The following is a 23,715-nucleotide window of genomic DNA, read 5'->3' on the forward strand; positions in this document are numbered from 1 at the left end:
GAGAGTACGACTCAAATTATGGTTGATTTATAGAATGATGGGAGGTGGGGATATTATTGGCCATATTTTGTCACTAACTAAATATCTTGGTACACCTGAATAGATAATCATCTCCTCTTTAGAAATATGCAAAATATTTTAATGAGCTATCCATCTCACAAATAGAATGGAGCAGTATAACTGCAGTTGGAGTGTTTGTTGCCTCGGACTACTTGCTCACTCAATATCTTGGTATCTCTGAATAGATAATTGTGTCAGCTTTAAAAAATATTAAACATAAGCTAAACTTAATGTGATCCAGCAATGCTAAATGAGCATTTGTTCTCTATTTCACCAAATAAACAATGTTCCTGTGTGGTGGCTGGAAAGACTGGTACATTATTCAGTGTAGTTGTATTTGACAGTTCTTAGCCAGAAAGCTATTTTAAGAGGGTAAACTGAAGACACAATGTCATATCCAGTCAACCTGAAAGTGAAACATATTAGGGGTACCACTGCATTTGTGGGACAATTCTTCATACCCAGTTGTACTGCTTTCCTTGAAAAGGGAACATCTCAGAGAACCATTATACTTCTGAGATAGCTTGCTCATTAACATTTTTTTACATATTTTAAGAACCCAACAGATTTAGTAACAACCATTTGTTCATTAAATTATTTGTTGTTTCCAAAATGTGTGCCTGTACTGTACAGGAGCACATTTCATTCCAATATTATTTCAAACCTAGATTAATGGCATGTCAACATTCCACAATAAGTTTTGAAAATTCTATATATATATATATATATATATATATATATACACACACACACACGCACGCACACACACACACAGGCAAAGGTATTAGCACCCTACACTTAATATAATTCAAGAAAGCATGTTAAATACAAGCATTTAGTGAACATTAATTAATATGAAAAAGACCAAAATACACAGTTTATGGTAGTTTAACAATCTTAATAAAAAAAAAAAAAACCTCTGAAGCACTTTCAAATATTTGTTCATGACAAAAGTATTTGCACCTTTTAAATTAAACGTTTGTAAAAATGTAATAAAACTCTTTTTAAAAATATATTCATTGATAGAAAATGAATTACACAGTAATTAAGCTGCATTTTAAAGTCAATAGCCAGAAAAAGAGGTAATTATTTCCAAAACCTGTTGAAGAAGAAGGTTTGGGCAACACAGCAGATGATGGTTTTAGACAAAGTTGGATTGACATTTGAGAAAAATACTTGTAGCATAACTGCAACAAAGGAAATAGCTACAGAACATTATCAAAGAAATATGAAATACCAAAATCCACAATCAGAGCAATAGTCAAGAAGACACACAGAACAAATTCAGCTGAAACACTTAAAAAAAGTGGACGACCAAAACAACGACCACAGCAGGTAGAAAAAAAAATAATCTAAGAGTAACAGCCAAGGACTAGAAACATAACGGTGCACTAAAGAACTGTACAAAGGCACCTGAACATAGAAAAGTTGTAAGCATGTAGACCCAAAAATGGACCAAAGTATAAAAGGGAAAAAGGGAAAGCCTTTAATGAAGAAAACTTTTTACCTATAGTTTAACATCACAGTGATTTGATCATGGTATGGTGGTGTTTTAGCAGTTCAGGGGCTGGAGACATTCATGTGATTGAAGGTCAAATGAATATAGCCATGTATCAAAATGTTCTACAAAGTACAATGATACCATCTGCTCATTGGCTGATTGGCAGACGGTTTATCTTCCAACACGACAACGATGGAATTCATGAAGAAAACGAAGATAAAAGTTCTGGAATAGCCTTCGCAATCACCAGATCTCAATCCAATAGAAATGCTTTGAACTGATCTGAAAAAAAGCTGTAGCCAAGCATTGCATATCCAATTTGTCAGAGCTGAAGGAACTATGCAAGACAGAATTGGCTCAGATTTCACCAACAAGATGTAACATACTGGTTAAGAGATATCATTAATGAATGAAAGCCATAATAAAAGCAATTGGAGGACCACAAAATTCTTTAAATGCAATGTTTGATTTTTGTGATACCTTTTGAAAGAAGAACAATCAACTTGTAGTACTGCTGTGAAAGGAAAGCACCGATGAGCAAGCGTTGTAAGTTGCAATCTTTTTTTTCTTCATTCTGAGATATTGTGAAATATTGGGTTTACCTTCCAGTAAGTACTCTCTGCCTTTTTTTCAAGATTTGCATCATTTTTTGGTACCGCACTCGGGTAGACAAGATTAATCAATCAATTCTTTTTATAATAGCATGGTTTTATAAGCAAAGAACTTTAAAATGATAGCTTCAATGGATGCTTCTTTCACAAGCCTTGGTTGTAGCAGGTGTGAAATTGAACTGTCTGTGTCAATGCATTATTCAATTCTATGCCCATTTTTTTTTTTTTTTAGCTCTAAAGTTTCTCAACCTGTTGGTAAGATAAGAAACACTACTAAGAAGTACATTGATCGCTGGCTTCCAGGGTTATGTTATGATCGATTAATATGGATGTGATTTATTAAAATTGTGACTGCTATTCATCAAGCTTTCATACAGTCACTTATCCAGTCTGGCCCTTGGATGTAATGATGTTTATAAGAGGTAATGAGAACTGTGAAATACAGTGAGGTCTCACCAGAATGAGCTTTTTGGCCCATTTCTCAGAATATGATTTTACTTCCTTAAAGATGCAGTATTCAAGTGAATTTTTTATATTTAGTGCAGTGTATACTCTTTACTGTACTGTATTTTTTCCTAAAGAATAAGTAGTTCCAAATGAAATGTAGTTTACGGTCCGTCGTTCTGAGTGTTTTTTACTGCAATTTATCAAATGTTGCGCTTTCTTCAGCTGGAGAATTCCTGAATCCAAGTCAAAGCATCTTAACGCATAGTGAAAAAATATAGTATTTGTATAATCAAAAAAGAACCTCAAAGAATAATTGCAAACATAAAAAGTAAAAGTACAGAGGTTATGACAATGTAAAAAAAATCTTCTATGTACTGTGCCCTACTTATTAGCATCATTATTTCATTGTGTTACTGTACACTGTGGTAAATCGTCATATATTGATGACAGGCAAGGAAAAGTCTGCTGTTCAGATAGAAAGGGAACTGAAGCTCCAGAGAGATAATCAGGAAGATTGAACTGTTCAAAGAAGCTTTACCAAGTGAATGTTTAGCAGAGATATGCAGTGATGAGTGATGAATCTCCTTTATTCTTCAAATAAACCTGTACTCTTTCTTGTAAAAATACAGTTAACTTTTTTAGGTGAATTCGCAAGTAAAACAAAAATGGGTCATATTTTGTTGGCTAAAAGAAAGAGATTGAGTGATGCGATGCTGTATTGTCCTATGTACAGTAAAAGAACGAAATGGATTGATGCGATCCTGTGTGCAGTATAATGTTGTGGAAAGTTTTTACATGATTTGTTTTTTGATGAACTTCACATAAGAATGAAATGTGAGTGAATACAGTAAACAAACAATTGAACATGATTGTGTAATAATGGAGCTTTGAAACTTTAAAACCAGGCAGTGAACACCAGAAAGTTGTAATAAACATGGTTAAGTGTTTTTGAGGAGACTTGATCATAAACAGTAAAAAGTCGTGTTCTCTCTAGATGAAATCAAAAGGGTGCTTGACCCTGCTTTGTTCTGTCACTTTGGCCCCTTTTTCTGCCCATGCTCTGCCTCTTGTCTGGCCCCCTTTTCTTGCATAAGTAAAGTCTGAAAACTGCTGCTCTTCAGAATCTATGCTTCTACAGTTGTTTGTGTTCTTGTGAGTGGAATAATTAATCTTATATTGTGCTACAATAATAATAAAACATGTGTTATGTAAATAAAAAATGACCAAAACCCTACCCTTCTTATATCCTGGAGAGACCAATAAATTATCAAAAAGAGATACACCACTGTTGTTTCCATAAACTGAAGTATTGTATGTGTGAATAAGGGGAATGAATTTTATATATGTTCCTTAATATGACATTAGTCAGTGGGTCAGTTGACCTTTTTGTGGGGTGGATTTGCTTCTTTGATAATTACCACATAAACATTGAGCTGTGTTTTTCAGAACTACTTCACACAGCTAACCTTAGAGGTTTGGCTTTCTGAAAAACATGCACCTCAAAGTGTGAAACATTATTTTGCTTTCAACCTGTATGATGACATGATGACTGGCCCTACAATTTATTTTCAGAAGACACATGGGGTCCTATAAAGTATAAAGTATAGGTGTGGAATGGTCACTCATTTTCATCCAGTGTGACAAAAAAAGTTGATGACTGTGATCTATGTCAACCTTATACAAAAATGTAGAGAAAAATAATTAGCAAAATAATGTTTAATCACAATTTGATAAGTAATACAGTTATACAGATAGATATGTGAACGGACAGACAAACACATCCATAAATCCCCCAGATTTGATACTCCTAATAACCTATACTTTTTATAATGTTAATACCAGGTTTAATGACAATTGGATAAGCATTTCTCTAGATATTTCCATTTCGCTGCCGCAGTAAATATCTTGTTATATTTTTGGTTTGTTGTAATGTTTTGATGCAAACTATGAACTGCTTGGCTGATGTCTTTATTTTGTCATTTTTTCCCCAAGAGAGAATCATGAGTAAAGTGGAGGACAATCAGGTTCAGATGATACCATGAAGAAAAGCTCACAGGTCCTCTATCGCCAACTGCTTAGTAAGTTAAGCATGCATTTAGCCTCTTCACAGCCTCTTCAGCTTCAAATACTGTCCCAAATGTCTATAGAGTATAAGTATGGCAGCCAGCTAGTTGGCTTTCTATGATGTTTTACAAGCAGTGCCAAACATACATGCATACTGTCATGGGGTGGTTTACAATTCTTTGCCATTACAGTGATTATAGGCTTATTAATTGTTTTGTGGGTCATGTATACATTAATGATTTTGAAACATGATAGTAACAGGGTGGTCTTTATCTTGAACATGTAGCAAAGACCAGTTTGGCTGTAGGTGTTTTCCTCTGTTTCTGCTGTTCCTGCAAGATGAAGTGTATAGTGGAGCCAGAGTTAAATTGCAGCAATATCAGACTGAGAAGAGCTCACTGTCTTGGGGAATTACAGAAAAAAAAAAAAAACACTTGAGAGTATACCAGTGTAACTTTAGTTTTATTTCACTTAATTTTTCATGTTTGAATGTTTGTTAACTATCCAAACAAATATTCACATGTTGTTTGTGTAACACAAAAACAACTCTTTTATTAAGCACTATAACAGCAATAGCAGCCCTACAAAATTATCTTCCAGAACAAAGGAGAGATATCCAGTTTGTACAAACTTAAACATTTAAAGCTGTCACTTCTGGTGTGACACAAACGAGGTTATTTCTGCTATCAAAATTATTTATACTATTTGATACTCTAATTCAGAAACGTTCAATAAATTCAGTTTCTTCTTCAAAATAAATGTGAATAATCAAACAAATGTGGAATGTCTTCGTCTGGGCTACTTCTGTTATTGAAACATATCTAGAAAAACATTTCAGCATAACAGAATCAAATATGAACCCTACCATGTCAATTGTGCCTTCCAGCACAGTTCTAAGCTTGGATAAGCAGCCAATGAGAGTGGACCATGAAGTAACCTTATTATTATGGCCAAGGGGAGATTGTAGATGCAGGACAGGAGGCTTTCTAATCACACCCCAAGGCATTAGAATCAACAACATTTCTCTAATAAATAAATGAATCTAAGGATAACCTACCCCTGTCCAGTGCTTAATTATATGAAACATATAGTAGACACTGACATCTATGCGACACAGCCGTCTGAAATTTCTCTTAACAGATAGTTTGTATCAGATGGAAGTTAGCTCACATACAAGCGAGGTTTCCTCTGACAGAAAACCTTAACTGAAAACAAAATGAAATAAAATGTAATTTAAATCAGGAATAGAAAAAGGAACATTCAGATAACTCAAATAACTAAAAAGAATGGAAAATGCATACCATTCCTCTAAATTCAGCTGTTTAATTTAAATGTATAGCTTCATTTGTGTTTCATTTTTAACATATTTGTTGACTGTTTCAGAAAAAGGAAAAAAATCCTTATATAGTTCATCAGCTGTGTCTTTATGTTGCTGTTGCTAATATATCGTTCATTAGACTAATTAGGCAAATACCATTTATAGTCAACGTCAGTTTGTCATTACTGAAAATAAAGTATGTAACAATTTCACAAAAGAATGTGCTGGAGCGAAAATAATCAGTAATCAGATGCCCTAATAAAAATTGTCCATTGCTGTTCACAAGTGACAGAGAATACGTGTGAACACAGTCCTGCAACTTTGAAGATGTAATATGTAGCAAAGACAAAGACACACACATTAATCAAATGGCTTCCTGAAAGCAATACAGTTGATAAATGAATGGTATGACACCACAATCAATACTACAGTGTGGTGTGGAACAGCCACTCTAATATAAAACAGTACCAAAACATGTAAACTAATAAAGAATAAATAAAACCATTGGACCATCAAACTGACACATTATAAATAAAATGCACAGCGGGGCTCAGTGAAATATGCAATTTATCATTGCTTAGAAGAGCACCCATAGAAGACTGCCTCCGTTAGTTATTATTCCTTACATCTTAGGAGATATGTCTTATCTTATAGAAAGGAAGGATAGCCATACAGTTGTCTAAATGTGTTATTGCATATCACAACAATGGAATTCCTAGATAATATTTATAACATATCTGTGAAAAGTCTATTTGTGACAATATATGTGGAACCTTTAAAAATCTACCTATTCAGATTTTACGTCTGGTTTCAGCACTGCCTATGAGCACAAATTTTAGACTACCTATTTATTGTAGGTATCTATTTAGGAATGTAATGTTGCCAGCAAACTATTATACTATCAACTTTGATGAAAGCATTAGTACCTCACTGAGGTAACAATAACATGTTTGTGATTGTATTTCATAAGTGGCTGCACTGAGGCCAATAAAAACCCAGTTAATGTCCACTGTTTTCTTAGTTTCTTGACAAGAACACCTTGGAGTTCAATAAATTTTGTACAGTGTAAAGGCTGATTCCTCTGCTTGGCCCATTGATAAATCAAGCTGTACTGCAGTGCTGTCCTGTCAGTTAGCCAACTATAATTTCATTGCACCTTTTTCATTTCGTTTTTTGTTTTTTAGTTACTGAAAGAGAGTCATCAACAAAGCAGTATACTCTTAGGTTAATTCTGGGTTAACGAGGAAAGGCCAGTGTTGCAGCTGCTGTTTTTTTTGTGATCCCTTTCTAACTATTATACCATTTCCTGTTTTATTTTTGTAACAGCTTGAAACATAATTATAGACAATAAGCCAGCCAAAATATAATAGACTAACAGCATTGAACTGTAAAATTAATACATCTCATTGATTGGCAGCAACAGCCTCGTGGGGGGGGGTATTTGCTGGAAGAGATTTTTCACGACAACAAATTTCTAATAAAATATGTTTTAAAGTAACGAACATTAATATAAACACTTCACAAAATGATTGACCAAATGTGTACACTATTCATTTTCACAACCTGTAAGAACAACTAAGCATGTCTGTGTGTCAGTGAGCAACAAAATGGAAAAAAAAAAACATCAGTTATCTACCACAGCTGTTGTTTGTTTTGAACTTTTATAAAAAGTTTCTGTAAGGATAGTGGCCCCATAATACAAAGTTATTCTCAGTGCTAGTTGAATGGAGGTATTTGGTTGGTTTCACTGTCTCTGATTACACTAATCTTGGACTACCTAAGGTTGCATTGGGTAAAGTAATCCACAGTTAGACCTACTCAAGATCTCTGAAACGAACCGTTAGTGTACTGTTTGCAGCGAATTACTGTATTTGCATTGATGAGAAACAGGGTTAGTTGAAACTAGGTTTTGAACACCTTGTGTTGTTACTCAAATGACAGATATTTGAAATACATATGGTCACAAACCACAGATGGTAACTGGCTTGACATCTCATTTCCTGACACAAGTCATCTCACTTAAATTCTCAGAATAGCTGTTGGATTTCCAGATAATGTTTTTGTGTGAGAAGCAGTTCACCAGTTTGTAGGGGTTTGCAGCCCTCAGGTATGCATTGTTCAGTCTAGGCACAGTAATATTTCAGACATCAGACATTCAAGCAGGATGATATTTGCAGAAGCTATGAGTGCTATAAGAACAAAGTGAACTCTGAGGAGATCACATGGCCTTGGCGCTGGGGTGGCTGCTTGTTGATGGAGCTCCTTTCGCCACTTCGCTTTTTTTTAAATAATTGCTTGCTTGCCATTTTTGCTACTTCACGTGGGGGACCCGTTGCTTTCCCTCGGTCCACACCGGTGGGGGGTGGCATGTGGGAAGTCGCTGGGCCCTGGTGATTGGGACGTCTGCTTGGCAGGGGTTGCGCTCACTTTCTGTGGATCGGTTCAGGGGCAATTGGCACGGCCTGTTATTGAAAGCATAGCTGGGACTGCTGCTGTCCTCAATGCTCTTAAACAGAAAGTTTTTGACGTTGCTTTCTATATGAAACAGCTGGCTGTCATGCAGAATGTCATCAGAGCTGAACTTTGCTCCGGATTGTTATTTTTTGTACCGTCACAGTATGGAAGTGGAAACATTTTGCTGTTTCTTGACGTTAATCTAGTCATTATGTCTTTATTAATTTCTGTGACGTTGATGTTGTAGTTGGTGACAATCTGTACTCTAATTAGTTACCTAAACATTGAATACATGGGCAACTAGATTATGTGCATGCTGTCTGCGGTTGTTCAATTTGAGGTTCATTTTTTCTGTTCGCGAGGTGGTTTGGTTCACAGCAAGTCCCCTCAGGGTAATCTGGTTCACAGTGACAATTGTTGGATTGGTTGGAAGGGTGGGGGGGAGGTTGGGGAGTTGGATGTAAAGAAGGGGAGGCTGGGATTTGGGGATTTAGATAGATAGGGAGCGGTTCCAGTGAATGAGAGGGAGTACAGATGTTAATTGTGGCTTGAGTTTTCTGATATGTATTGTACTCCCTCCTGGTTCTCTAGTTTATCACATTAAATTTTTGTAACCATGCTCCCATCTCTGTTTATTTTGCTGCATTTTTGTCAATACTATGCTGCTGTCCTATAGGATGTTGTTATATGATGAGTGCCGAGTCATATTTTATTGCTCTCTGAGTGCTATGTCTTTTACTCATTCATTCTCCCTGATCTTTATGTCTATTTTTGACCATAGGTAGCAGTGTTCCCTCCAAGGCTAAAATGCTCGAATTTTTTGCAGTAACTGGCAACAACCTTTGCACTCAGTTTACTAACTTTTGCAAGTTATTATCATAAATATCAACCTTAACCGAGACTCCAACATCTCGAGGTAAATTTTGAGAGCATTCCTGCAAAGCATTAACACAAGCATATTTGCGTCTGTCTTGCAGCTAATGCTCTGATTTCCCTCTGTAAAAACTGCAGGTCACATTCCTATACAGGGGGACCGAAGCAGGCGTCTGGCCATTCTGCCTCTAGAAAGTGCTGCTCGGTGCTGCTTATGAACTTTGCGGTTTTGAACTTGTTGTATAATTTAATATTAATCAGTATAAATATAAATGCATTATTAAGTATAAATACTCCGGTAAACATAAATACAAATCACAATGCTCATAATTTGACGGTTTTTGTTTTATTTCCCTTTTGACCATTTCAGAAATATCATCATCTCAAGCGTTTTGAAATGTAATAAAATTTTGTGGTAAAAATGAAATCAAAGTATTAAAGTCGAAAATACACATTTAAATGTATCATGTAGTAATTGAAGAAGACATACTATGTGCATTTTGTTTGCAAGTTGAGCTTATTCATCATGTGGCTTCACTCGCATGTCTCAGCTGAAACTCAGCATGGCAGCTGCACCAGCAAAGAAAAAAAATGCAGTGTTTCGGTACAAGACAGGACTAAAAAAAAAGCTGATTATCTATATGAGTTTTTGCTGTCATTCCATTGATCATGTAAACTCACAAGATCATATTGCCAGCATAGGTGTAGTCAACCTAGAAAAGCACTGTTACTTTTTTCAATAGTCACATCCTTGACTTAAGAGTTAACTTAAGAATCTTTGCCTTTTTTTTTATGAAAACTGTACTGCGCTCAGGCGGGGCTTTCCCTAAGCAAGTAAGCCAAATTAACTGTGAGTGGAATTATTGTCAATATAGCAATATTAAACCATGGTCGTTTCTTAATTACATTATATTATCTGACGATAAAGAAAGAAGCTCAAAGCTATTTTTGTAGCTATACATTCAAAGGAAATGTATCATGTAAGGGATGTAGTCACTCCACTACACACCGTTTGTTTCATAAAGACATTCTGTCCGGAGACACACCATGTTCTTTGTTAAATATAACAAGGCAGAATCACCAAAGAAACAATTGGGATGATTAATTATGCTTTTACATAAAAGGGGCGCTATTTAAATTACAATCAGGTGATACCCAACACTGAGCCTATGAAGAGCAACAAGTCAGTTAACAGTATGCCTTCTTTTTATCATGTTTCATATTTTATCCTGGTTATTGTAATGCAGGTAGAACTTAATTAGTGCGGTACTGTACATAGGATTACTTTCACATGAAATTACTGGACTGTTACTAAACTCATTCATGTTTTTCATTGTTATTGTAATGCCAGTAATAAGATAAACTGGTCTTTTCAAAACACCTTCATTTGTAGACTGAACTACAGTGTCAGTGGTAACTGTAAATATGATTCTCACAGCAATGCTGAACATTTGTTTTCTGAACTGTTGTAATATTGTTCCTAGGTTTTCCTGCTTATTTTAATGCCAGCAATGATCCAAGTGATGTCTATAAACATTATGACAGGTCTGAAGTGTCTTCAGGTGCTTTACTTATAGCAACAACAGTCTTATTGAAAATTTTGGCTTTAATAAAAATAAAGAATTGTGGTAATATTTATTAATTTATTTATTTTAACTATCAACATATTTATCTTCAAATGCCATGTTTAATTATTAATATGTTGATAAAAAGTGGGGGGGGGGGGGACAACTGGCCATTTTTAAAAAAACAGAATTTGCTATTCCTAAAAATGGAAGATTAGTAGCCCTAAAGATGGTTACAATTGAAGGCAGTGCAGACACCACTGTTTTATACAGTAGTATAAAGCAATTATATGCAGGCTACCAGTTAAGCTTGCAGTCTATATCTATGATAACAAGTGACAGGGATGCATTTATGATAAGATCTCAGACAGGTTTCATGAAGGTAAATATATACGCTTCATAAAAATTCTAGATTTATTTTATATAGATAAATTGGAGGATGATTCAGAATCCGAGGCAGCCAGAATAAATGTCTTGTTTAAATTTAAAGCAAATTGTACAGTTGTAGAGATACTTGTGTTGGAATATTGTTTCAAAATTGTATAATGCAACAAAAATAATAATTTGCCCTTTCTCAGACAAAACGGCAAGTTTCTCAGTATCTAAAAAGCTTAGAGGGACGCTGTTGGGTAGTGTTGTCATTAATTCTTGAAATTTGCGAGGGGCCAATCATCCTGTAAAAAGAGCACAGTGCTTAGATTATCTTTTAAGAAAAAAGGTTGAAATTGCATGTTTGCAGGAAGCGCATTTGGTTTAAAGTGATGCTTCTCGTTTTTAAAATAAACATTACAAGGTAATTGCATAAGTGTCCTGTAATATTTTGCAGATTGAAGTCCACAGAGATTCAAAATATATTAATCTTGGACCATGCCCCTGTGTCATGCACTTTTAATGTTTCATTCTTTTGGAAAGATCTACGGCTCGGCTACACTTAGCCACCGCTAATACAATGACAGCATGGGATACTGCTGCCGATAAAGAGGCACAATTGTTTGAATAAGATCAAGTGCATATTATGGCATTTCCCCACAAGGATAACTTGCATTCAATTAATTAAGGTATATTCTTTCTTTGATATTTTAGTTTTAGTAGTTTATTGTATCTTGTTGTAATATTCTTGTTTTTGTCTTGATATTATGTTGTGTTTCTGTACTGTTGTGATTTTTTTTTTTTTTTATCTTTATTGTCTCCCCCATTTCCCTCTTCCCAAGGGGTGGGGAAAAGAAAGGACATTAATCAAAAAAAATGTTCACAAAAAAAAAAACAAAGTGAACTCTAAATTAGAAAAACCTGCCATGACACTAGGAGTAGGGTGTAGGGTCAGGAGGACTGAAACCAGAAGACCAAGATGACTTCTGAAAGATATTTCAACTGTTTTAGAGTAGTATTCAAACTTTCCTCTGCTGTTTCCATAATGGAAGTTTAAGTTGAAATCTGTGTTATCACTGTTTTTGAAACATAAGTCATTTGTGCAACCTATCAGCCCTCTACAAATCTGCCAGATCTGATGTCTTTCACATCATGAAAGATGCAACTTTTCTATCAAAGAAATATTTAATGTGAATGACAACCAATTTATATAATAGTGTGTGTTTTTGTTGGAAAAAATTATTACTGGTTTACTGGGTAGAAGCGAGTTTACGGGTTCTTAACGACTCAAAATGCGTTTTTACGCATATATATATATATATATCATGTATGAATATATATATATATATATATATATATATATATATATATATATATATAGCCGTACACTGTGACACAGTGAACAGTGACACTTTTGGTGAACTTTCGTAAACGTGATAACACCGTGGCAAACATCACGTTGTCCACATTACCACTTTTTAATTCGAAATAATAAACGAATTCATTATTATGACGATATGTGTCATGTTGCCAGTGTACCACGGTCTCACTCAAGTATCAGATCACCACTGCTATGTTCAGTGTAAGTACGTGTGACCACAAGTTCAGCATGCAGGTCCAAACAAACGACCGACAAATCCGATGTCGAGGGTATCAAATATCGGCAGAGATTTACTGTTTGTACTGTCAAATTTAACTATGTGTTTTGTTTTGTGTTTCGAGTGTCAAAGAAAAACCTGTTTTAGACTGGAAATGTATGTTTTAGTCTGACCTTTACAGGTCTTTACGTAACCATAACAAAGGAACAGATGGCTTGGCCACATCCCCTGATATACCTTCAGTCACGCCCCCTTCGGTAGCAAGTGCAATTACGTGTCCTCCAATCCATGACTGACACATCGCCTACCTACCACATTAAGGCAATGACTTCTGGTATTGTGACTCTGCCCCCTTTCTGACTGGCCGACTTCAGACTGGTTTGGAATGAATTGCCAAACCATCTAGTCCGGGGCACAGTTTTCCTGTAATACAGCGCCCTCACAGGTTGGGAGGGAGATTGTTAGCTAGGATTAATTCGCTCTGTGTCACAATTATATAAATAACATGAAATGTGCATGATTGTGGAGAGAATACAAATGCGATATTAATGAACAAGCGCCCCCCCCCCACCTCTCACATACACACAAAAAGCAAATCTTCCCTGGAGCAAGACATTGTGTGGTTTAAGCTCTTGGCGCATATTTTGTATTGTTGTTGTTATTTGCCATAAGAAGTACATTCTTAGGCATCAGGTCTGTATTCTTGTTTTTTTTTTTTTTTCCAAGACCTGGATTTACAGTTACAATGGTTGAAGAGGAAAAGACCTGTGCTGTAGCTGATGATTCTTTGTGATCCCTTTCTAACCATTTCATGTTCCTGTAAATTGCACCTCCTCAGAGTCACCTCTATTGGCCTCCTTTAAAAGGTACACTAACCAGGTTGCCCAAGCGGCTTCAGAAGAAGTAAAGCATTGCCAACTGACCTCTGACTTGTGACTGTCTGAGATTGATCTCCCTCGAGAGATCAACAGTCACATCATTGCAGACTGTTATCTTCCTCCAAGACAGCTCTATTTTAATATAGTATTTTAGTTTCAGTAACTAAATGAAGCACTGGGAATAGTCGGGAAGTGATTAATGACAAGCCAAGCATGGCCCAATCAGCTCTTTCCAGCTGGAGCCATCTCTGTTCTTGTTCCCATTAGGCCGTGGTTTCTTAGACCGCAGCTTATCTTCTTGCCTTTTAAGCCTGAACAGTGCTACTCTCGGAAAATTGGAGGATCTTCTGCTTGAGCTGAGTGTGATGGCACTAATTTGATTTGTTTTAAAAATGTTCTGCAAGAATTGATACACAGAGACTGCAGTCCTGCCGCAAGCTAGTAGAAAAAAAAAAAAACACATTTTCTTTCAGATTTGCATAACCTTTTCCAACCAAATACTTTTGACCAATTTGTGTGCCCCTGAGAATCTACAAAATTACATTCATGGGTGGTACTCTTCCTGTTGAATATAAAGGACTAATTCCACTAAATTCAAACGCCTGCAGTTAGTCAAGTACCATTCCTGGGCTCTTTATTGTTCTTTTATATCAACAAACTGGCGACATCATGTTGCCCATTCCTTTTGATGTTATCACTGTGTTTACAGTAATTACAATCTAACATACATCATGGCATTAACCCATTATCTCAGACCACATATCTGCAAAACTAAATGTTCGTTCTGTGCCTCCAGCAGGAAGTCCCAGGTGCATAACTCCTGGGCTGTGTTCCAGCTGGAAGAGGTCCTCAATATAAACCGTTGGGTATCTTCTAAGCACGCCAAACATGCCAGCTTTGCTTTGCTGTTAAAACAGAAGATTTTGGGAGGGGTGCCTAAATATCCTTCTAGAAGTTTCTGGATAATTTTACAATGAAAGGTTAGATTTAAATAAATCTGGAAGGTAAGGGTATCACTTTATCTGGGAACTGTTATTTCACATGGAGAGAGAAATTATCCCCACCCCTTTCCCCCTATTTCCTGTCAATAACCAATCAGCTGCTTCCTCTGTCAACTGACATCTCTTTTAGCCTGTAATATTCTTTGACCCAGAAGACACTGCTGAGGTGAAATGACCCAGTACATGCAAGTGCAAACTGATAACAGAAGAGTAGTACCAGTTATCATTTTTTAAAATGAAAACACGTGTGGTATAACGTGTTTCTTTCAAAACTGTACATTTAAGACCCATGCAGCTAATGAAAGTTTGGAAGTTCAAAGTGTCTAAGATTTATGGAATTATTGTGTTCGCTAGAATTACTTCAAGCTCTGTTGACAATGCCCCTTCATTAGAGTAAAATATCCTAGTATAAGGGCCATACAATATGAAGTCATACCTTATGGTCAGTTATGTTCAGCCAGTATACTCATATTTGCAAGTTTAATTTACAAATGCTGTTATGAGAAGTCGTAAGTATTCAGTATGACATGGGGGAATAAATGTTTTTGAGATGTGTTTTCTTGGTACTTGGACCAAGTACTGCTGAATAGCGCTGATGTGTGTGCTGCCCTTGACATTTTCAATCCATACAGTGGGTGAATCTGATCCATTGTGGTGCCGTGAGGTACGGTAGGAGTTTTGAATTACCTGAATTTGACTCAAGTTATAGTGCTAAGTAAATATTGTCTTCCTCTGGATGATAACTGTTAAGGCGACTGCTGGGAATTAACTGACTGTAGTGTTTCTGTATAAATACAATGCTATCAAAATGACCTACTAGATTTGTACTATCCTTTCAGTAAGCTATTCTTTTCTACTCCTGATGGGAGTACAATTATGAAGTATCCAGTGTTGGGCTAGTTTGTAACCTGCAAAGAGGACTACTACTTCCTTAGGAAACAAAAATGCCATGGAGACCAGATTCAGGTATTCACCTGATTGGGAAGTGTGATTGGCCACCATCAAATTCAATGATAAGCATACAACACAGTCAATGCCTTGTGAATTGAAACTAGTTATCTTCAAGTGGTGTCAAAAAGTAGTTAATATGTGCAGTAGTAAAGAAATAAAAGGTTTTTTTTTTCTATTAATATCCATGATGTATGGTATTTTGCAGCCTGGCCGTTTTTTCTGTTAAATAGAAGGTGGAGCTTGTGATAATGAAAGTGATCATTATTCAGTGAATCAATACTGCCAGTGCAGCACAAAACCCTTTGAAAAAGATCTAAAATGTCACTCAGTAAAAGGTTAGCTTTTAGTTTGTCTTTTTAAGAGCATGACCAGAGAGTGTCCAGGGGGTAAAGGCTGTAGTTGGTTGAAAGCCTTCTTGCCATGTCTAATCCATTGATGTGGTTGTGTTGTGACATCATATACACCCAGAGCAATGCCTTTCTAGGACTGGTTCCAGGCTTGTCTGAAGGCAATTTCAGGTATTGTAGCTTGTGTGACCCTTTACTGTACTGAATATTGGGTCAGAGCTTGAATAAAAGCACTGAGGTTAGAGGGTAGATGTAAGCTTTTCAGAACATAAACTCGAAATATGCTTGTTAGCTGCTGTAAGGGAGTCAGATGTTGCAGTGCTGAGGAGATTTATTGATACACATCCTGTATCATTTAATAATGTTGCGTTACCTGTTTTGTATCCTATTGTGGGTGTTCATTCTCTATATTGTTGTTTCTGCTTAGATGGTTACTCCTTTTTCCACCACTTGGTCTGCTTCTGAAAAGACTACAGATTTCTAAAACTTCAGAAATTTAGCTTTTAAGAGTTCAGAAACAGCCCCACTAGATTAGATTTAATTTCCTGGCAATGCAGTTTTGAAGAGATGAATGGTCTCAGCTCTTTGTTGTGGTATGCAACCTGTCTGCTACATTTGTTGTATGATCCTTCTTATGTAATCATAACTACTGTTAGGGTTAGTCTTGAATTATGTTGGATTAAAAAACAAAACGTGAGAGGGGCTGTTGTTATGATGTATGAACTGAAAATAGGGTGCTCAGGGGGAAAGGCATTGCACTGTGCAAAAAGGTGGTGTTTTTTTGTTAATACAAACAAAATTGTCATCAGCATTTGGACTGAAGTTTGTTCTTCCATTATTTATTTCTAGTTAACCGACCCTGGGTATTAACTCTGTGTCAGGGTGGTTCTAATCAGGTCTACAGTTTTTATATGGTGTGGCAAGATGACTTACAGGTGATGTCAGGCCAGGAAAAAGAATGGACACAGACAGTATTAGGGTATGGAAGCACTGAGGTGCATGTTTTAAGAAATAAAATATTTTAACTCGCTCGGTTGATCAGGCACGGGAAATAAAAAAAAAACATTTTCTCAAAATATCTCTTACTTCAGAAACTGAAGCAACAGTCAAATCTATTTGTATTTGTATTTGGAAAATCCACATCTGGCAACTCCATGAAAATGAGAATGTAGCTGAAGATGAGGAGGAAGAGCGAGCAGAGTATTAGTATTTTAGCCAGTAACTGAAAATAAAGAAATGTGTTCACTTCCCTGGATTTTTTTATATAGTTGTCTTCCCTGGCCTTTGATTAATATAGTTCTACTTCCTGCCATTTTATGTATATATAGTTTCCTGGCATTGTATCTATATACTTCACACACTGGCATTTTATGCACACAGAAAATAGTTACCTGGCATTTAATGTAAAGAGTTCCCTGGCATTTATTGTACATAGTTCCCTGGCATTTGATATATATAGTTTTCTGGAATTTACTGGATTTATTTATCTGGCACATCGATTCTATATAGTTCCCCTCCCACAATGTAAAGATAATAAAACACACCGATTACATGAAAACAAAGCATCCAAAAGCAACGTGTGCAACATATACATACCTCCTCATATTGTCCCTGTTTGAAAATGTTGGCCACCATTAAAGTTCACTTGGCCACCAGGTTTTGAAAGCTAGAGGTCAAATGGCCACCAGCATACAAAGTGATTTGTCCCACCCTGCTCTGTGTGTGTTGCAGTAGGTCTCAGTAAACATTGTTTTAGATTGCCATCTAGAGTACTTTCTGAAGTGTCAGATCCTAACTTTTTGCATGCTACAATGGTGATGTTTCCTAGAACGCCTCCCACTACCACCACATTATTAAGTGAAGGAAAGTGGTTGTGGCACTGTGTGGGTGGCATGCCTGACAAGTGTCATTTCTCTGGTGTAGGACAGTTTCTGAACTGAAAACCATCGCTGAGAAGACATATGCCATCCCACTATTTATATAACAAATGGAAAAACATGCCCGCTTTATACTGTATCAGACAACTCATTCATTTTTATGATACTGAGCTTGCATGCCCCAGGGTATATGATCTTGCTGTACATTAACTTCTCACAAGCAGTTAAGGTTTATGGGCTTGTGTTGTTAAAGCACTTCTAAAACTCTTTTAAGTATGGCAGAAGTAACTCTGTAGCAATAACTTTATAAGGCTTTGCTATAAATCAAATAATGTTTGTCTTTGAAACTAATAGGCATTTATAAAACACATTATGCAGAAAACCTCAAAAACCACAAAGTGTGTTTCCATGGAAAATTGACTGCCTCATATATAAGGTGACCAGATTTTTAAGTCTTTAAAATGGGGCAGTATGAAAATATTATGAATAACTTCCAACTTCCAAGATAGGGAGACGCTCTGGGGTTTTTATTTTCACTTTGGCAATGTTTATCTAATATCATATTGAAAGTGAAAGCAGAGAGTTGTGGTGATATTCAGAGTGGAATCTTTTACTTTCAAAAACTTTTTTTGTGAATATATGATCTTATTGTCTTTGTAATTTCATTTCTACACAGCAGGTATGGTTATTACATTACACAGTAGCTATTTAATAATATCAAATTCTGAGATTCTATTTTATTGCTGATTTACAGCTGCAAATCTAGTCCCTTTTCTGCCTAAGAAACTGCATCTTCTCTCTTTGATTTCCATCTCGCTCTATCTCAATCTCTATGCTATCCTCCAGTGTCCAACCTGCAAACCAGACCCTTCCTGTATGAAAACATTACATATCTCAATATTTCAATTTATTAAATGGTCACTTCATAGAATCCATTTTTTTTTTCAAAATATTTAATTTCTTACCATTTAATATGACATGGTATTTGTTCTGTATAATTTTTTTCTTTCGCAGTTTCTGCTTGCAGCGTCAGTGTGCCGTGATTAATGGATACTATGATTTTTTTTTTTCAGCCACTTTCTACTATTTGGAAGATTAGACTGATGTAGGGTTATTGAATAAATGCCCATTAGATCATTCCTATATAAATCTCAGGTAATCTCACTCGGGTCTTGCCGTCGCAATCCCAGTTGTAATTCTACCCTCCTCCCCAACTTCCACCTTAATTCAGGCAGTCCCCTTGACGGGCGTGCTGGGGTTAACGTGGCTTCATTACGGTCCCCCCCGCTGATCCTGGCCTCATCAGATCAGTTCCTCTTTCAGAGGGTGCCGGCTTATTCTTCTTCCCTTAACAGGCGGGACCAGCAGCCTTAATCACCTCTTACCATACCCATACAAGCAGTCATGATCCCAACATTGAATAAACTATTACTATTAAAAGTGTTGAAAGTGTGTTAAATATCCTATCTTTTGACTGTGTACAATAAAGGAAGCCCACTGATTAGCTTTTCTGAGTTTTGTTTAGAAGTTGCCCTGATTGCAGAACGGAATGGAACCTGTTAAAAACGTGTTAATTGCATGATGACTTTTCCTACCTATTCCATTTTTCGGTGCCAATCAGTGATCATGAGAAAGCATCTTCAGACAATCTAAATTAGACCCCGTTCACACAACTGCTGGCCCAGGGCCACCTCAGGGGCCACTTCAGGACCGCCGCATGTTTAGGTCTGCAACCCTGTTCACACTTGCGGTTTAAGGCGCCTTTGGGCATTCACATAATTGACTGAAAAGCAGGCCTAAAATACGGCAATTTCTTAACATTTTTTTTAATGGAATGATAGCCTGCACTGAGAATGGAAGAGCTACCGTGTATACAGTAATCCTTGATGTGTAGCAGATGTGTTTTTCAATGCAGCACAATAGGTCACAATGTGTTAATTTTTCAATGCAACAAAATCGTAATATAGATATATGTGTTTTATGTATATATATATATATATATATATATATATATATATATATAATATTATATATATATAGATATGACTATTTTGTCTTAATGTTATGATGCATCAACAATCTTAATAGTTGTGGATGAGAACAGTATTTTACAAGCTGCTACAAGAAATGATCTGCATTTTAATGTAAAGACACACACTTCTGTAGCTCTGCATATCGACGAGTGCAAAATAAACAATGGTGGCTGAATATGCCAAGTCTCCGCATTGTTGAGATCCACAATCCTGCAGTTTTTATGTTTATCGCTTAGTTACTAAATAACAGAAAGAAAAAAGGTAATTATTACAAATTAAGCTTAATTATAAATGCCCTGGGCCGCCTTAAATCGCAAATGTGAATGGGGTCAAAGATAATTTTACAAAGGCTAATTTCTTTGCTGATCTTAGCTGTTTATTGAGTCAACAGTACAGGCTGAGACATGGATAAAACTGTAATACGATTAAATCGAATTCCTTTTCTGATCAAATGAAATGTTGTCACTTCTTTACTTACAGAATACTATTTAATCTTCCTTAATATAAGCACATGCATTATCCTATGTAAAATGCACAGAGAAACTTTCAGATTGTCAGGGGACGCTTTCTCATTATCAATGATTGGTACTGAGAACCCATCATATAATTAACACGTTTTTAAAAGGTTCCTTTCTGTTTTAAGTGACCCCACCCCCAGTCCCCCAGTAATCTGAGGCCTGACATTTGCCTCTTTTCCTGAAGGAAAAAATATATGTTTTTATCAATGTATTGTTTTTCTTCTATTAAACAAATAGCTGCAATAAAGTAAAATACATATGAAATACCTTAATCTTAACTATGAATACTCCATTGTCTCAATTTTTTTCTTAAACTTTGCAGGATAAAATATACTTCTCTATAATACATTTAACACAGAAATAAAAAATAAGGGAGATTTATTCTGTGTCTAAGGCAGCAAATCGCCTTCACTGTTTTTGTCTGGTTTTTTTTAGTTTTAAATCAATCTCACACCTTTCTTTCCAGCTCCCACACGGAACTTAGAAAATAGCAGGTTTATACATCGTGGCCGAGGGGTTTAACTAGTTAGTAATTATTCTATTACCCCTCGGCTACAATCTGCACGAGTTTATTAATTACTAATGTGGATGGGCTTCCCATCCACGCTGCAACAAAAGCTACAGCTTCTCTTCGTCATATTTAATAAAACAATAACAAAACGCACGACTTTCAATGTTATTTAAATACACAAATACAATAAATAAGTCATAATAAACAAATACACATGACCCAGGAGCGCAGGGGGAGACCCCATTCTAAAAATAATCAAACAATACATTTAAAACAGCAGGGCTTTCCTACCGCCCTTCTACACTATTGTATTTCATTACTGCTAAAAACAACATAAAATTTATACTTAAAGAAATAAAAATTCTGAAACTTGTAAAACAAATGTGAAAATAACTACTTCTGGCAGAGATGGCTTCAGTGGTGACATCAGACCAGGAAATTTAAACCAAAATACAGGTACTAAAAGATTTAGCAAAAACACGTTTTATAAAACACAACGAAAAGGGCACGTTGGCCAAAGCAAAATAAACACAAACAATAATAATGTTGGTAAAAACAAGTACCTTTCAATCTTTTAATCCGATAGCATTCGCTCTTTTTCTCTATAGTTATCTTTCTAAGCTCTCCTCCTAATGAGGCCGGAGTGGGTCTTTTATATTCTGTGGCTGGATCCTTAATTACCTATTAATCAAATAATTACCTTATTAAGGCTTCAGCCACATTCCCACAAGATTTTATCAGGATGCGATTTCAACCCCCATTCATGCCAACTACACTTTATAAGACCAGCTTATCGCCGGTCTCAAATAAAAAATCAAAATGACGGACGGTTCTCGTCCGCCCGCACACACACACATTAATAATAGCAATAATAATACAAATGAAAACACTAATCATACATAAATAAATATACAAGGGGTGGGCACCCTGTCACACTAGTTCATCAATTATTTTGTGTTATTCACTAACATACGTTCTTAGAGGGTACCTGAGGTGAACTGAAAGTGAATAGACTTATTTCAATCAAATATAAGTGTTCAAATACTTGTCATATTTTACAGCCCCTCCTATTGTTGTGATGGTTATTCAAACCATGACAAGCTTCAGTGCACTGCGTTGTAAACATGGCACTGTGATGTGACATGACTGCAGTGATTTCCGCAATTGTCGCCTATAGCTACACACAAAGCAAAGCCATTTGTACGCAGATATACAAATGTCATGGATGAAGAGAATAATTCCATCACAATAAAATGGTACCTATGTGAGCTATTATTGTTAAACTACAGTAGTCTAACCTCTTTCAGGCAGCGAGAGTGATAGCAACAGTCAGTGGATAAACCCACCCGCAATTCTCTGTTATTGGTTGCAGATATGAACGTTGACTATTCGGTAATTCTCTAGATTTCTCCATTTTCTTTCTATCATACTTTACGCTGTATATATATATATATATATATATATATATATATATATATATAGATATATATATATATATATATATATATATATATATAATATATTATAAATCATGTTAGCAGACTGAGAAGTCAATTTTTTCAATTTAGAAAAATGTTGTGAAGACCGAACATTCTTAAGGATTTAAAAGAGATCCCTCAGGGGGGCTTGGATATGGATTTCTCCATTTTCTTTCCTATTCCAGTCCTGAAGGATTATATGCTGACGGAACAATTTAATTGTCTCAAAGATGAGCGAGAAGGGTCATGAGCACCAAAAGTCATTGCCCATATGTTAGTCTGTTGTGTTGAGCTATATATCTCTCCTTAAAAAGGTAGCCTTCTCATTAGCTATCTGGGATGTTATTGTCTAAAAACCAAGCTATTATATATCTCAATGGCTGTGGTACCGATGTGAATGAAATGTTATTACTGACATTATGGCTACCGTTCTATATAAAAATATATATTGTTTGTGTATTTGAATGGATTTGGGGTGGCACTAGCAAAACGCTTCAGTTTTCAAGTTAAGGAGGGTGCAACCAGCTTTTTGAAAACAGATGCCTTACACTACAGGTGGCCCAACTGGTTATTTATTCATACTGTTTAGTGTTAAAAGACAATTTCTCAATGAAGAACAGTGGATAGGCTTCTGTGATGACTGGAGGACCACTGTATGGCAAATAGAAAATCCATTATGGGCTAAATGTTTGAAGTTAAATTGAAACACTTCACAGGAATTTTTAGGGTTTCTTGTCAAAAACCTGTTTTTTTTTTCTTTTTTTTTTTTTATTTACGAAACAGGTGTCTAATCTATGATTGTGTGATTCCTCTAATTCCTCTAGATCTCTCTAATTTAGGGATCACCTTTTAATATGGGGTGCTTTTTTTCCAGATTTAACTTAATTCTTGTATTTTTCCCCAGATTTAACTTAAATCTTGTATTTTCCCCCCAGATTTATAAATGTTGTGAAAATAACTATATTTTTTTTAAATGTGTACATTCAGACATAATTTATAATTTATTATTCACGGTTCAACACTTAGCTAAATATTTAACTGGCCCGCTAAATCTAGATTTTGTATGCAAATGAGCTCATCCCGCTTTGTGCTTTTACGTGATTTGACTGTTTCTTGTAATGCTAATCGGGAAATATGCAAATTTCAACATTACAAGAGCCAATCAAATAGTGTGAAAGCACAAAGAGGGCAGAGCTCATTTGCATACTAAGTCCAGGTTTAGCTGGCTAATTAAATATTTAGCAAATTGTTAAATCTTGTT

The 23,715-nt window shown here is 35.9% G+C and overlaps 1 protein-coding gene across 4 annotated transcripts in view; it reads left to right on the forward strand.

The window, feature by feature from the left end:
* The window catches only part of tmem108 (transmembrane protein 108), a 134,896-nt gene that overhangs the window by 67,322 nt on the left and 43,859 nt on the right, over nucleotides 1-23,715 (forward strand). For 3 of the 4 annotated variants that reach the window (XM_041245214.1, XM_041245215.1, XM_041245212.1), the window contains exon 3: nucleotides 4,612-4,697. In XM_041245214.1, the coding sequence (XP_041101148.1) occupies nucleotides 4,658-4,697 (40 nt within the window). In that variant the 5' untranslated portion in view covers nucleotides 4,612-4,657. Of the gene's footprint in view, nucleotides 1-1,819; nucleotides 2,108-4,611; nucleotides 4,698-23,715 lie in introns of those variants that run through there. The other variant, XM_041245213.1, reaches the window with a different exon arrangement.

Source organism: Polyodon spathula, chromosome 3 (genome assembly GCF_017654505.1).
Source record: "Polyodon spathula isolate WHYD16114869_AA chromosome 3, ASM1765450v1, whole genome shotgun sequence".
NCBI lineage: Eukaryota > Metazoa > Chordata > Actinopteri > Acipenseriformes > Polyodontidae > Polyodon > Polyodon spathula.